At 46.6% G+C, this 16,562-nt stretch overlaps 2 protein-coding genes across 3 annotated transcripts in view; both read left to right on the top strand.

The window, feature by feature from the left end:
* The window catches only part of LOC116446882, a 781,927-nt gene that overhangs the window by 273,646 nt on the left and 491,719 nt on the right, over positions 1-16,562 (top strand). The window lies entirely within an intron of this gene.
* IQCA1 (IQ motif containing with AAA domain 1) overlaps positions 1-16,562 on the top strand; it is a 101,445-nt gene that overhangs the window by 83,628 nt on the left and 1,255 nt on the right. For both annotated transcript variants that reach the window (XM_032115324.1, XM_032115323.1), the window contains 3 exons: positions 7,904-7,990; positions 10,273-10,450; positions 13,161-13,399. In XM_032115324.1, the coding sequence (XP_031971215.1) occupies positions 7,904-7,990; positions 10,273-10,450; positions 13,161-13,399 (504 nt within the window). The remainder of the gene's footprint in view (positions 1-7,903; positions 7,991-10,272; positions 10,451-13,160; positions 13,400-16,562) is intronic.

Below are 16,562 nucleotides of genomic sequence, written 5' to 3'. Positions count from 1 at the left end.
TGGTCAGAAATTTCCTCTCTGGGACTGCTGCTGGACAAGAGCTCTCTCCCCTATATTGCTCTCTGTTTACCTATCAGCAAGCTCTTCAAAAGGAGGAATCCAGGTTCAGGATTACAGGAACAGAAATGTATGAGAAGTCTGGAAATGAAAGCAGGCATATGAACTGTGAAGGACATAGCCCAAACCCTCCGCCTCCTCCAAAAAAAAAAAAAAAAAAAAAAATTTAAAAAGACACTATCCTGGCAGGATTTCATTCCACATTCAGCATTTCTGCTCTGGATGGGAGCTGGTAAACATTTCCAGACCAAAAAATAGTAGGAAAAAGCCAAACAGTAATAGTTTTCCAGTGCCAGTGGTCTACTAGAATTGGCTTTGCTGGGGATTTATCAGCTGTATTTTATGGAATCCAGTCTCACCGAAGGTTTTGGGACAGGTGCCTCCATGACCAGAAAAGCCACGTTTCACAGTCTAGAGCAAAGCCAAGGGAAGGGTGACTGCTCTGTGATCACACACACCTTTGATGCTGTGGCACTGACACTGGGCCTAGCACTCCCTGACACAATTTAGAGCCATTATCCTGAGCTAGCAGTCCCTCTCCTCTGCATATTTCACCTTTCTCCACTTCATTTCTCTGCCCTCATCAGTGGCAGAGCTCAGGTCTGGCTGCAGGCACAGCACACGCCATCCTTGCCCTCACAGAGTCCCTGCTAGAGCACAAGGACTTTGAGCATAGGAGAAATGAGGGAAGACTTTTTACTCCTGGACAAGGTTCCAGCTGAAGATAGCAAGGGGGTTTTTTTACATACTCGAAAATAATATGTACAATAAGAGGAGGAGCATGCATAAAATGTGTATTTATACACATTGGTAAGTAAGTATACACACACACTGTGTGTATATATATGTGTGCCTACAGGTACATACAAACCCTTACTTTTCCCCACATGACTTAAAAACAAATGGAAACACTCTCCAACCCCTTCCTCAAAATCATGGGGAGCAGTCCAAGATTATTTCTCTACTTAAGCTCTTGCAAAAGACAGTGACATTTCAGTGAACCTCTGTGAGTTACAGGGATGGAGTCGCTCACAATCCCATGGAATCAGGGCTGTCCAGGCACTTGCTTATCAAAAGGTGACTCATTCCAACTGCAACAGCAGCACTGCTTCAAATTGTGCTGCTTTAACAGCAGAGCCAATGGCAGAGCACAGAGTTTTTCTTTCCTGGATGTTCAATCCTTCCCTGTGAGGGTGGGCAGGCCCTGGCACAGGGTGCCCAGAGAAGCTGGGCTGCCCCTGGATCCCTGGCAGTGTCCAAGGCCAGGTGGGATGGGGCTTGGAGCACCCTGGGATAGTGGGAGGTGTCCCTGCCCATGGCAGGGGATGGAACTGGATGGGCTTTAAGGTCCCTTCCCAGCCAAACCAGTCTATGACCCCATGACACAACCCTGGCCTGTCCTAGCACCATTCAAACCCACTGTGTTCAATTTTCATTCCCAGTTCCTTTCCCAGAGGTTGTTTCACCTCTCCCACCACGTTCTGTCCCCATGGCTGAGTCACCAATACATCCCCATCTGCTGAGGATTTCAGCTCAGACCCTGTAGGTTCTCAGAGCCAGGCTGGAAGCAATCCTGCACCCAACACAGGCTCTCACCTGTGCAGTTACAATCCACCTCTTTTATTCCTGACAATGACACATGTACCTCATTTCCCCTCTCTCTGCTCCTCAAGTCAATGCAGCACTAACTCAGCCAAATACTGGCCTGTATCAGCAAGAATATAGCAAACACTTTAAAATAATTAATTATTCCCTGTTATTGGGTATTTATGAGACCACAGCTGGACCCTGTGTCCAGTGTTGGCCTGCCCTGTTAGACACAGGCCTTGACAAGCAGGTCCAGAGGAGAGCCACAGAGATAAGGGGGGTGTGAGACACATCTGGACAGATCCAGTTGTTTCAGGCTAAAACAAAGCTGGAGTGAGAGGGAGTTTAACTGCTGTCTTCAGGGGCTTCATGGGATAATACAGAGAAGAGAGTCAGACTCTGCCCAGAGGTGCACAGCGATGGGACAAAAAGAGATGGGCACAAGTAGCAGCAAGGAAAATAGTTTAAGTATTAAGGAAAAAGTTCTACAAGGAATCAAAGGACAACGAATCTCCTATATCCTGATTTGCAGGATTTTTCTGTTACCCAAGCTGAAGAAAGCACAGGGGCAACACACATTCAAAACAAATTCCTTGACAAGAGAAAGCCAAACGGTGGGAAAAATCTGGGGTTTTTTTGGATTATTGTAAGACTACACTGGACAGTGGCACATGTGGCAGACAAACCATGGAAGTCACATGGAAGCTGGGATCTTGCAGCTGACATTTCGTAATTAATATTCCCAGCTCTCAAGTCTTGTCTGACCCACCACAGTACCCCTCGTTAGAGGGCCCTGTGTGCAGAGATCACTGCAAATTCCCCCCATCTCCATAATCAGACACTTCTGGGCAGGTTTTTTGGAAACAGCAACTGTTGTCAAGTGAGCTTTATACTCCAGCTTCCCAGAAGTGCCTTTGTGGAGAGTTAGTCAAGCAAAATATAGACCTTCCACTCCAAGCTGTGAGTGAATGACAGGAAACATGACAGTTCTTTCCCTCTTATCTTAGGATCCACACAACCACTGTTAAACACCAGGATTTAGTAAATAAGGATTAATGGTGCTCCGTGATAAAGGTGAAGTCACCTCACACTTTTGATTACCTATCCTATGTGCAAACAAAAGGGTTTCTGTAATGAAAGGAAACTCTGGAGAGCATAAAATGACCGTTCGGAAACTTCCCTTCCATGACTGAGTGTTGGCGGCTGGCAGTTGTTCCGTGGGAGACGCCCTAAACAAGTGAATAGGATTGGGGAAAAAATGAAACTTTAATTTGTTTCAGATGCAAAAGCCATATTCTTTTCTCCCCCCTGCCCTCCCTTTTTTCAGGGAGGAGACTTGCAGGAGACACAGCAGCCCTGATCCCAGAGAGGCTGGAGTGTTAGTCCAGGCAGGCATTTTAATGTCACACGGAGGAAATGACTTCTCATACCAGAGCAGGGAAACACCAACATTTCAATCTGCCTATTCAGAGGAGATGTAAGGGGGATTGATATTGAATAGGAAAACTATTGAAAGAGGCTGCAAACACCAAGCCTGAGCACTTGTGTTCTCCATAAAGCCATGGCAAATCCTGCCAGGTCAGCTCTGCTTCGGAGCAAAAGGGGAGAATCTGTCTCCAATAGAGAAGCACTTCCCAGAAATCCCCCCCAAAACAAAACTCACCCTTTCAAGCATGAACCAGAACATGCTGGAATATTTCAATTAAGCCCCATTTCCCAGCCTGGGCTACCAGCTTGTGCCAAGCAGTCGTTTGGCTCTCCTATGTCCCCACAAAACACCACCGAGGCACAACAGTTCACAGAAAAGACGCGAGGAAGGGCAGCGAAGGATGCACGGAAACAAAATCAGATCCAGAAAGGATCGAGGAGAGAGGGGAGAATGCACAACTCAATGACACAAAAATGCAGGTAGTTCATGAGGTTTAACTGCAGGGCAATAAAAACGACAAGCAAAATGAGGCAGCCGGGGGGTTAATCACTGCCAGAGGGACGCGGCCCCTCTCAGGGGCTTCATCCCCTCTGCCAGGGCCACAGCAGCACACAGAGAGCACATTGTGCCCAAAGCCACACGTGGGGGAAACCTTATTAGTGCAACACTGACCAGGCTGAAAAAGGTTGGGAGAGAGGTGGCCAAGAGGCAACACCAGCAGGGAAGTTGTGTGCGTGTGCTGTGCAGGAGTTCCGCAGCGCAGCGAGCTCCAGAAATATTTCAACACCATCAGTGCTGGGGGACTCTTATCAGGCTCTTTGGGTCTGCTCTTTAGCAAGTCAGAGCTGACTGTACAAGCGTTACACCAAAAAAAAAAGGGATGTGATGGAGTTTATTTAAGATTAAATGATACAACCCCAGCATTTAGAGGCAACAGAATTTTGAATTCTGTCGTTAATTTATTTTTTTTCCCACTGCTTCAATGTTCATTTGTTCATGACCACTGCTGTATGGTCCCTTCAGGCAGGCTGAAGAGCCAGGTACAGCTTGTCCTGGTACATTGGCAGAATTCTTTGTGTGTTTAGCATTTCCATGCCACACCAGACTCTTCCACTACAGCTAAAATTTGGGAACAGTACAGTGAGTCTTTCTTCCAACATCCAAAATAGTTCTTTTCTCAGTGCAGCACGGTCAGCTGGAATCCTTAGAACCTTGAAGTGTTAAATTTATCACCAGTGCTCAAATCTGCAGTTATTTCTGTGAGAAAGCAGCTTTAACTTGTGTTACCCTAACGTTAAAAATTAAATTTATCCTGTTCCAAGTCATTTGCTGCCTCACAAACCAGAATACAGTGGCATGATCACTGGAGCCCTGGAATATTTACCTGGTGATGCTCCCACTGATAAGGTCTAATCACAGGTTTCAGTGCAGCATTTCTGGGTGTATAAACTACAGAGCCCTGAGCAGTTTTCAGCAATAGCTTGAGCTTCCAGAAAATCTTGGGCCTTTTAATAAAAAATTCCATCAAATCCTTTAAGTTTGAAGGAGCCTTGTGCACATGCACTGGGCAAGAATCAAATTTCTGCATTTTCAAGTGTAACAATTTAACTGTTAAGCTCTGGCTCTCAGGTTTGAAAAGTTGAACCCAAGGCTCTCAAAAGTGCTGTTTGATCTTTGATGACTGCTGAGAACAGGATGAGAGAGGGGTTTTTATTTTTTCCATAATGATTTTTCTGAAGAGCAAATCTCAGTGTGGTATTAGAAGGGTTAAGGGGCCATCTGCTGGCAGCTCCAACAAATTGTGGGATTGCAGCAAAGCTAATAAAATTTCAATTACAAATTAATTATGTACAGTGCATTTAATTATCCATGGATTCAAACTGTCCGTGGATAATTCAAATGGAGCCCTTGCACGGGGGGATACACAGTCTGCTACGGATCTACCAACCATTTAAATTAGATGCCAATGGATTCTGGGTGTCTGAGCTGGATTTACAAGAAGAAACAGCCAGGCCCAAACAGAGTGTGTTGAATTAGGTTGTATTAATGTCTGTTAACACCCGAAAAATCATGGAATGATGGAACAGTTTGGGTTGGAAGGGACCTTAAAGCTCATCCAGTTTCCCCCCTGCCATGGGCAGGGACACCTTCCACTATCCCAGGTTGGTCCAAACACCATCCAGCCTGGCCTTAAACACTTCCCAGGATGGAACATCCACAGCTTTTCTGGGCAACAAATAAATGCAGGCCATTTTCTACATTCAGCTCTTTGCCTCAAAACAGAAAACACAGAATTCTCTCTCAAAGCGCCAAAATTGAGGTTATTCATTATATTTCCACTTAGCATGGAAATAAAGGGGGCAAAGAAGATGGAAGGTGTCACAACAGCGAGCAGATCTTCTGTAAGAGTTAAAATGAAGGTATAACCCAATTTCAGACTTCAGGCTGCATTTGAGGGGTGCTGCTCATGCCAGAAAACATCTCCAAGCCAAACAAGGAATATCTGCACCTCCCAGCCTGTGGTGACCCCACCGAAAGGGCAACAAGGACACAAGCAGAGTCCAACCTTTGCCAATGGCTTTTGTAGCCTCTGTCACCTTCCCCCCACCCTTATTTCCCTCTCACACCCCACTGCAGCATCAAGCACTGAACAGGTTTTTTAGGGATGTACAAATGCAAGTGCAAATCTGTAGGACTGGCCTGCATTTCCCACAGGTGTCCCAGCCCTTGGCCAGCAGGATATCCAGCAGAAATTCCCAGAGTGTCAGGCTGCTGCACAACTCAAGGAAAGCCACAAGTCACCGTCTCAAATGTCCCTTGTGCTCTGCAGGTGCAGGGGGATGTGTGGAGGTTTCGGAATGTGCGAAACGTACCTCTGGAAATGGATAGATAGGGGATAGATGGGACAGCACCCAGCCTTAAAAGGCAGGGATTGTTGCTGTACAGTTTTCATCTGTCACTGCATTCCAGCTTGTGCTCCACACACTCCTGGAATCAGTGGTACCCCTCAAGCTGTACATGCAGGAAAAGATCCCCGTAACTGCCGAGCCCACACAGCAGTTCCTATAAGATTTTGGTATTATCTCTTCTGATGTGTTGTTTTCATTTTTTTTAATCTTCACTATTAACACTGAATATTTGAGTTCCTGCCTTCCAACAAAGAAGAAGCTCAGGAAGGATGTGGACCTGTTGGAGTGAGTCCAGAGGAGGCTACCAAGTTGATTAGAGGGATGGACCACCTCTCCTACAAGGAAAGGCTGAGAGAATTGGGCTTGTTTGGCCTAGAAAAGAGAAGGCTTTGGGGTGACCTTAAAGCCCCTTCCAGTGCCTCAAAGAGCTGCAAGAAAGATGCAGAGAGACTCTTTATAAGGGCCCAGAGGGACAGGACACAGGGAATGGCTTCCCACTGCCCAAGGGCAGGGATGGATGGGATATTGGGAAGGAATTGTTCCCTGTGAGGGTGGGCAGGCCCTGGCACAGGGTGCCCAGAGCAGCTGTGGCTGCCCCTGGATCCCTGGCAGTGCCCAAGGCCAGGTTGGACATTGGGGCTTGGAGCAGCCTGGGACAGTGGGAGGTGTCCCTGCCCACGGCAGGGGGTGGAATGGGATGGGCTTTAAGGTCCCTCCCAACCCAAACCATTCCATGATTCTACAATCCAGCTGTTCTGGATTTGGAGGTATCACTTGACATATTCCAGGACTGACCAGCTGCCATCAACAAAAGTGTCACATGCTCAAGGTGGCACTGCTCCCACTTCAGCCCACCACCAGCACAGCAAACAAAATGAACAGCCCTCATTTCCTGTCCCCTTCCCCATCCCTCCTCTACAGCCACGCTCCCTCTTTGAAACACAGCCACAAAAATCAACTGCGGTGCTGCGAGCAATGATGCTCACAACTTCATTCTTCCTGCCTGGCTGTCAATCAGACAGGAGCTTGTGATGTACACAGCCCATGGATTTTGTAAGCTGCCTTCCTGAAAGCAGCAGTTTCAACTAGGGGGAATTAAAGGGGGGAAAAAAAAAAAGGCAGGATAGAAGGATGCTGTGCCTCTCTCTCTCTCTCTGTCTCGTTACCGCTGACTCCTCGAGCCATCACTTTTGTTGCTGAGCAAACTCTGAGAGCCACTGGAAAGTGATTAAAATTTGGCAGCAGAATGTCTAAACCTCTGGAATGGCTCAACCTCTGGCGTTTCTATAGCAATGGGGAAGAGTGCAGGATGTGGAAAAAGCCTGTAGCATTGCTGCCATCCTGCTGTGAACCAGAGGTATCGTGCCTCCGACTTTGGAGCAGGAAAACCCATTTTTGGACTCACTCCCCCACTCCCTTCAAATTTAATTCTTGGGCTCACTGCAAATTCAATGCTGGGGTTTCAACCAGAAGACTGACAAACTATTTTGCTTAAAGATAGTGCCCTCCCCTCTCATGCAACAGCCATATCCTGCCTGTCTCCCCATCCAGAAAACCAGGGTGGGATCCCAGCCTCAACCTAAAGCTGCCCTTGGACTATAATTTTCCACTGAATACCAAATCCGGGCTTCCTTTTGCAGGAACGCAGCTGAATCTGTGCTGAGGAATTAAAGCTAAGTAGACAAAATGCTCCAGTCTGGGATGGGCTCTTAATGCTCAATTCCGAACTGGAAAAAGTTGGATTTGCCAAGGCTGCTGAGCAGTGCCATCCATGAGTGCTGAACATTCCTGGGCATAAAAAATAAGCCAGGCTAATTGAGCTGCTGAAATCTGGATTCAAAAGCACAGTGCCAGGCTCCCAGGTATGAAACTGCAGCTGTTTTAATCAACTCCTGGCCTTTTCTCCCCCGTTTTCTCACAGGTGGGCAAGGAATTGCAGCCTTCGGTCGTGTGGATTGGAGGCACAGAGAGATTATATTCCAAAGGGACACCGAAGGGAGATGAAGAGGTGAGTTCTTCTTCATTTCAGTGCAGGTAATTCCTCCTGTTGCATGACATCCCACACAAAGGAACAAGTGTATTCCTCAGCTGAGCTCATACCACTATGACCAGACCTGCCAAAGCTTGCTTGATAATAGCTTGTCTCACTAACATTTCTTTTTTTTTAGCTTTTAAGAGAGTCTTGTGACTTCTTAAGAGCCCCCAAAAGGTCACATTTCTCTCTTCCACCTATCCTTGCTTTATTTAAAAATAGTCCAGTCACTGCTCATCAGTGCACTGGAAAGTAAAAGGGAATAATGGAGAATTTCAAAATATGAGGCAAGAAGCTCCGAGTTGAGATGAGCTTAAATTGTTCAGCTCTATTAATTTGTGAAATTGGATGGAGCCAAAGTGAACAATAAAGTAACAAGGATAAATTTCCACTGCAAAAACAAAGAGCCTGTGTTAAATAGTTACAATTACAGATTATTTTCTTTGGGTTCCCAGGAGTCCTAATGCCACTGCTTCCATTCTTCCCTCTTCTGTGGAGCTTCTCCACTGGAAAAAAAAAAAATTTAAAACACTGCCCAACAGTCACAGCAACAAAACCACAGCAGAGGGCAATTCACCCCAATTCCTGCTCCCTGCAACATATTTTGTTTTTAGAGCTTTATTCTTAGGTTGTCTGTGGGGTGGTCACAAGCCTGCATTTTGGAAAGGCAACATGAGGCAACCCAACCTTGGATGGGGCTGTTCCTTCTGCAAGGGCTGCATGAGGAGATGGGTGTGCAGTGATCGATGCCCTCAGTGGTCCCCACAGCGAGGGGGAACCTTTCTCTTGGGCTCAAATCTTGGCAGGAAGTGCAGATGGGGATTAAAATTAAGATTAGGGACCAAAGATGGCCTGGATTACTCATGATCCTACTCTGTTTAGCCATCAGTGGGGATGGATTTCTTGTCCTGCCCACTTCAGAATCCAAGGTATCACCTCTGCCCCTTTTACTCATCCCAAGACCTGCAGGCATTTAACAGAAGGTCTCTTCCCTGGGTGGGAGTCTATTGGCTCCAGGTTTGGAATCCCACACATCCCAAATTGTTCACAGGACATGCAGCATTTGGAGGGGACAGCATGAAACTGGAGGGACAGACAGAGGTCAGTGGCAGTCTGAGGAACCTTCCTTAGGAGTGCTGGAATTCTGGAGAGTCGTGGAGTGGTTTGGGCTGGAAGGGACCTTAAAAGTCACCTTGTTCCAACCCCATGGCCAGGGACAGCTTCCACTAGACCAGGCTGCTCCAAGATGAGCTTAAGCTCAGCCTTGAGAAGCCAAAGCTTCTGAATCTCACCCCAGGGTGACATTCCTGCCACCAGGACAGAGGGATACTTCACCCAGGAGCAAAACTATGAGCTGGCAGTGTCACCCCTGCCAGCAGCAGGCCCATGCCCAGCCCTGGGGCTAAGACACCCTCAACTCATTATCTTGATGAAGTAATTGGCACACCTGGAAAAATGCACAGCATGACTATGAGAAGAAAAGGAATGATCCACCAGATACATAGTGTTAAGCATATTTAGGGGAAAAAAAAATGCTACTCTACCCCTCAAAACTTATGGGAAAGCTTATTGATTAACAGTAGTGACAGCACAGCAATCTGATTAGGCTTCTCCAGCCAATATTCATTTGAACATTATCAAACATAACTCTCCAATACCAGGTTTTGTTCAATACTCATCTGTTCTGTAAGTGGTTAAATATGTGTTACAAAGTCAAGTAGTAAATTATTGCAAAGACATGAACCCTGAGCTCCCAAAACCTTTGTTCTCAGAACCTCAGCAAGTTAGAAACCACAGCAAAAAACAGGAAGTGTATTTTTCACACTTAGAAGTCAGAAAATCGTAATCTCCAAGAGCTGGGAGGATTCCAAACGAGGTTACAATCTTCTACCTGCTGAGGTTCATCAGGTTTGCAGGTCCCTGCAGTATTTCTCCTTGAGCTGGAAATAAGGATTTCCTTCTTTAAGTGAGTTGTTTCCTTCCACCTTTGAATAACTTGAGCAGCAAACTCAATAGTGAAAGGCACCGGCACAAACCCACAAAAACAGAAGCAGAAATCAAGTGTTTAACCCGATTTTGAGGAGGCAGAATCTTCCTCCTTGTGCTGGTATCTCCTCTGCTCATACCACATACAACCAGGCCACTAAAAACCCTCCCAAAATCCTGTTGCAGGCAGCAGGTACAGCTCCAGCTCATTAACTCGGAGCTGTCAGCATCGTTAACAACTCTTTTCCTCCTCGCATTTCCACGTGCTGCAGATGAACGCCAAACGCCTGGCAAGGATGCTGCCCCCGTTCCTGAGGGCTCTGAAACCCAAGGACAGGGTGCTGCTCGTGGGGACCACTGCCAGGCCCTTCGATGCCAACCTGGGACCTTTCTGCAAAGTCTTCCAGAAAATCATTCTCGTTCCTAAGCCCGACTACCTGACAAGATGTGGCAAGTATTTCACGTAGTCCCCGTGGTTATTCCTACTGTTTAAAGTCCATGTTTATTGTCTAGTTACCCTCAGAACTGACCTTCAACTCAAGTCATGCCCCTGGTGCACCTCAAGTCCTGAAAATTTAGGTTAAATCAATACAGGCTATCCCAAAGATCAAATAATAGAAGTGGAAGTTTGGAGAAGAGTTTAAAATACTCTTCAGCAGCGATTCCCATTTTTCCATGAGTTTAGTGTGCACCGAGCTCCGACTGAGCTGGTTTTCCCCTCCGTCTGAAGCACAAGATCCTACTTCAGCACACATTTTCTATTTGAAGCTTTTATTTATTTTTTTTTTTTAAACACAGTGATTCTGAATTTCTGGTTCCAGCTTGCAATTCTGAATTTCCAGTCTCCAAACTCTAAACAACCCAACTTCCAGGCCTCTCCAAAACCAAACCATGTCTGGAGGACTAAATGTTCTCACTGCCAAATTCCACATTTTGCACTTACAGATTGCGAGAGAAATTGTAGAGGCAGCCAAGAATTTGCACGTCTGGTCTGTCAAATGTTTACAGTGATAGACAGCTCCCAAATTCTGAAAAAAGACCATGGAATATTCCATGTACTGAGACTCAAAGCTTGTAAGGAAATCAGTGGCTTTTTCTTCTAGCCATGTAAATTGGTCTAATAAGACAAACTTCCAATGTGTTGCGATTTTAAGCACCCTGAAGTCTGCAACAAACAGCAAGAAAAGAAAACACATTTGGCTCAGGGACCTTGCCACACAGGTTCTCTTTGCTCTGTCCACACTGTCACCTTGTTACAAAACTCTTACAAACACACTGTGCAGTCCAGTTCCATCCTGCATCCCTCAGAGGCCGCCAAGGCACCGAGGTGATGCACATTTGGGCGAGCCCAAGATAGATTTTGGCTGCCTAGCACGTTGTAAATCTCTCCCACGTTCTGTAACTTTCCTGGTGTGGATGGAAAATGGTCACCAAGCAAGGGAACATGTGTTTCATGTTAGGTTACAGCTCTGATAAATTGCTGAGAGATAAGGGGACATGAGTAAAACCCAGAGAAAGGAGGTGATAGCAGCTGAATTTAGCTGTGCTCACTTCTGGGGGTTGAACTGCCACATTCTGGGAGTCTCACCACTAACTTGGAGTCCAAAAAAAAAGGGCCAGCTCAAGGGATTTCAACTGCACACTTAAGAACACCCCAAAAAGTTAACTCATGGCATTTTAAAGCAGATTAAACTTGTAGCTTTAATTCTTTGACGTTGCCCCCATTTGAGACAGTGCCTGGCTTGTTCTTCAGCTTCAACCTTCCCTGAAGTTCTATGGAAACAGGATCTTCACCTCCCAATCCTGTCAATTTTCAGTGCCTGACACCCCATTTGAGAAAGAAACAAACTTGTTTTGACAGAAAAATAATGACATAACAAATTCTTGCAAGCCACAGTGCACAACTACCTGTCTGCTGCAGCCCTCCCTCTGGTTACAGACCAGAGTATTCCAATCTGGGCTCAGTGGGAACAGCAAATATACAATGGAAATCATTAAACTGGAAGATTCACAATCCCATACTGACTTCTTGCCATTAATCACCCAGCGAGGCAGTGCCTTGTGTTACACACCTGCACCAGGAGCTGCAGCACACAATATATTACTGTGCTTGCTCTTGTGTGCATCAATTCCTCTTTTATGAACTGGTGATTCAGCCAATATTTATTGAGCACAAGTGCAATTCAAGTGGGAGACCACAATTTGCTCGAGTGAGAAATGCAGTGCAGAGCTGTCAATAGTTACGGGCTCGAGCCCGCAGTATCGACGTCGCAACCCAAGGAAGAACGAGGCAGCTTTGCCAGCAGCATCAGCCTCTCCCCAACATCTTCATGCCAAATCGGAGCATTCAAGCACACCAGACTCAAATATGTCTCATTCAAGAAACTTTTTAACCTCTTATCCCTAATCCTTCTATTTCTTTTCCAAATATTTCTATATAATGCCTTAAAGCCAAGCCTGAGGAGACAGGATCAAAGTTTTCCTAAATTTCTCTGAAACAGCTCCTTATTTAACATAAACCGAAAGATTGGTATTATTCCTATTTTTTTTGAAAGCAAAATCTCAGCCACTTCACAACCCCAAAGAAAACAATCACGTCACAGAGGTTCACAGCTAAAAGATACAACCAGATTTACTTTTCAAGTAACAAGCAAAACCCCAATCCAGAAAATTTGCACCTTGCAACACGTGCCTGCATGGCTGAAAGCCGTTGGGACGTGGAGTCCTCACAGCAGCCCCGAGTTCAGCAGGAATAAGCTGTGGTGAGGGTCACAGAAATAAAAACAGGCTGTTGGTAAAGGTACTTAACTCTGCACATCCAAATGGGAACGCTGGACACGTTCTGCGTGTGCACACGGAGTTTCTTTCCTTTTTCACACACATGTCCACCCCACTTAATGTGCCCTTAATGACTTGCTGAAAAGTGCTGACTGGTAGCCAAAAAATGATCAGTAAGAGTTTAAAACCACATGTGCCTATTTAGGCCCCTATGCTGCAAATCTGAAGATAAAAGAAAGCAAACCAAAAAAAATTTGAATCTTGGCTTTCCTGATCAACAGTCCTTATTTTCTTGTTCCAGTTTCAAAATTAATAATAATAATAATAAGGTATCTTTCCTGCTTTCCTTGAACTCCTGTCTTTGCCATGTCCTGATGCTCAGCACTGTGGAAGCACTACATCCTGCAGAGCGGCGGGGCCCTCACCAAGCTGGTGAACCTGAACTGCCTGGCCCACGTGTCAGATGGCTTCACCCAGGGACACATCGTGGACACAGTGCAGAATGTCCTGAGCGAGCTGAGGCTGCTGCAGATGCCCAGGAAGCCACTGAGGACTGCTGAGTTTGTCACTTCTCTGGCCAGACACGACCCGGTGTACAAAGAGGAGGAAGAAACATTCCAGGTGACTTCCAGAGCTCTGTTGCCTGTCTTTTATTATCCCCTGCCCTGTCCAGCCACACTTGATGTAGGAACCTGCTCACTGTGCTGGTGGGTTGGCACCTCACTATTTGAATGATGATTTAGGGCTCAACAGCACCAAAACCCATCTTTCCCATCTGGGGATGTGCCAAGCCAGTCGTTATTTTGGCGACACGGCTGGCAGAGTGCTTTGGTGAACCAGCTGCTGGCACCCAGCTCACATGGGCAGAGTGGCCTCCACGTGCACGGATAAAACACACACAGGCCATTAATTCCATGCATTTGTTCTTTTCCTTCCAGAGCTGTTCAGCAAGCCTGGATATGTCACCTTGAGAAGGCAAAAAACCTGGGCATTCAATGCCCACACAGGGATCAAGATCTGAGACCTTCTCTTAAATCATTTCAAACAAGAATTTCCCTTAAAATTTTCATTTCAGGCTTTAAAATAAATGAGCTTCTGCCTCAAGCTCCATCGCTCTTCTATCCCTGCCCTCGGGGCTATAAAATCCTGAGGGCAAAACTGAGAGCATTTGAGGGGTATTTTATTCACTCAGTGTGCCCAGAGCAGCTGTGGCTGCCCCTGGATCCCTGGAAGTGTCCAAGGATGGAGTTTGGAGCAGCCTGGGATATAGGAAGGTGTCCCTGCCCATGGCAGGGGGTGGAATGGGATGAGCTTTAAGGTCCCTTCCAACCCAAACCAGACTGTGATTCTGTGATTCTACGTGTGCCTCAAATATCCATGGATCACCTTCAAGCCTAATAAATGCTACAAAATCCTTGGCCACCGGGCAGAGCGCCCTGCTGTGCCCCAAGGAGCTGCAGGCAGCCCACACCAGGGGCTCCAAATGAGTTAAGACCTCTGTACTGCTCCAGGAGACCCCAAAAGAGTTTTCTACTGCTTATGAACCCTCCACTTTTCCTGGCTGAAAGGTTTCCTTGTCGTCCTGCTCCTTGAATCCCCCAGCATCACCCATCACAGACAGGATGCAGATTCTCACAGCTTTCTCCGAGGCTTCTTCCACTGCTGACCTAATGATAGTGCATATTTCTCCCAGCCCTGCTGAGTACTTCCCAATTTCCATTTAGAGCCATTTGGCTCGCTCAACACAGGCAGCATTTGTGATATTTGGCAAATTACTCTTTCCCCCCCACCATGCTTCCTCACTAAACCAATATCTCTCCTCAGGGAAAGGCTAATGGTTCAGTGTTAGAGCAAAGGAAAAAAAAATACTCCATCATTCCCAGCTCCAAGTAGTAATCCATTTGTACCCTGCAACATGAGAGCAAGTATTTAGTCCGAGTTTAACTTGAAAATACTATCCCAGTCACTCTAAACGTGCCTGTTTTGTACAGCACCAAGTGCCTGGGCAGCGCTTCATCTGGAACACGACTCAAATGATCCCATCCTCAGCATCCCACGGCAATCATCTCTCCTTGCATTAATTACAGCCCTTAAGAAAGTATTTCCTTTTATCTGTTGGAATTTTGTTTCCCTTAAATGTCATGGAGCCTTGCTGCAGCACCTGTAATACGGCACAGGGGAAGAGGATTGTCAAAACGGCCTCGTGCATTAATTAACTCCAGTAATCCCCACCTCCCCTCACACAGAAGCCCCTCTTCCCAAGCTTCTAATCATTGCCATTTCTGGGCCTTTCCCCTTGCTTTGCTTTGTCCCTTGTGGAAGTGGGGCAGCTAGAACACTGCACTCAAAGTGAAGATTAGCCCTGTGATGAATCTTTGATTTTTCTTCCCTGAAAGCATGAATCTCCCAGTCTGACATTTATATTCTGCCAGTGTTCCAAAATGAATATAAATAATGCAAAATTTGTGACAATGTGATTTCTCCATTCCATTCACTCAAATTTCTGCCCCAATTACACATCCACATTTTTTGAAATTATAAATTAGTGCACCAGGGTGGTTGGTACAAATCCTTACACAGAAAGGATTTCTAGAGAGGCAAAGCCAGCTAACCACACCACTTCTGCCTGGTAGTGACTGGACCAAAATCATGGAATGGTTTGGCTTGGAAGGGACCTTAAATCTCATCTTGTTCCACCCCATTCCATGGGCAGAGACACCTTCCACTAGCCCAGGTTGCTCCAAGCCCCATCCAAGCTGGACGCTTCCAGGGATGGGACAGCTACAGAAATACATAGGAAAACCCATTCCAAAGCCTATGGGCATCATTCCTCCAAAAACCAAACATTTCAACTCTGATCAGTCACTGCTGCCAGTAACTCACACCCCCAGTTCAGATGCTGGTGATAAAGGGACTTTTATTTTAGGCATGTCTGAGGAGCTGACTTCACTCATCTCATGGAACAGTTACACCAGTTAAAGAGGCAAAAAGTTACTGTTGTGCACTGAAATATTTGCACAAAGAACTGGGAAAAGAACAAGAGAACACATCCCAAGTCTCTTGGCTTCTCCTGCCAAATGCTTCGGAGTCCTTTGCCAGTGACCCAGAGCTGAGAGGAAGATGATCACCCCACCAAACAGCTCTTTCGACCCCACCAAGCTCCCAGAAAGCTCTGGGCAAGATTTTCCTACTCTCTCCACCTCCCACTTAAGGTCTGGAGGGTGTTACACCCAGGACACAAAACTGGAGGGGAAATAAAATCGCTGTGGCCTCGTGGAGTCTCACCCAGGGCCAGACACATCACTGGGTTCTCGTGGCTTCCCACAGCTGCTGCTGGGGAAAGGCAATTCCTGCTGGAGCCCAAACCCACCATCACCACCTCGCCCCTCTCATCCCACTCATGGGAAGGGCCACAAACAGCAACACACCCTGACCCAGCTCTGCTGTTCTCCCAAAACCAGGAATAGTTTGGTCTGGGACTAAGGCAGCAAAATTCAGCTGCACTCAGAGCCCAGCGTTCCTCCCCACCACCACCCATGTCCTGCCTAGATGTGGGCACACAGGAGGCTGGAGGATGTTTTTACCAGTGAGGACAGGGTTTTTGGAGGAGAGGTGCTCAGCTAATTTGGGTAATTAGAGCAGAATTGCAGTGTCCAGCAGCCAGATGGATGCTTGACCCCTGTCAACCACCTGCCGAGAATATTTATCTGCAGGGTGCCTGTCATCATCAGCCCTTCCCAGACCCCAGAAAGAGCTCTTGAAAAGCTGACACCAAGCAGGAGCA

The sequence above is a fragment of the Corvus moneduloides genome, chromosome 7, assembly GCF_009650955.1.
Source record: "Corvus moneduloides isolate bCorMon1 chromosome 7, bCorMon1.pri, whole genome shotgun sequence".
In the NCBI taxonomy this organism is placed as follows: Eukaryota; Metazoa; Chordata; class Aves; order Passeriformes; family Corvidae; genus Corvus; species Corvus moneduloides.
The sequence above is the reverse complement of the archived record's forward strand: the minus strand, read 5'-3'. Positions and strand labels throughout refer to the sequence as shown.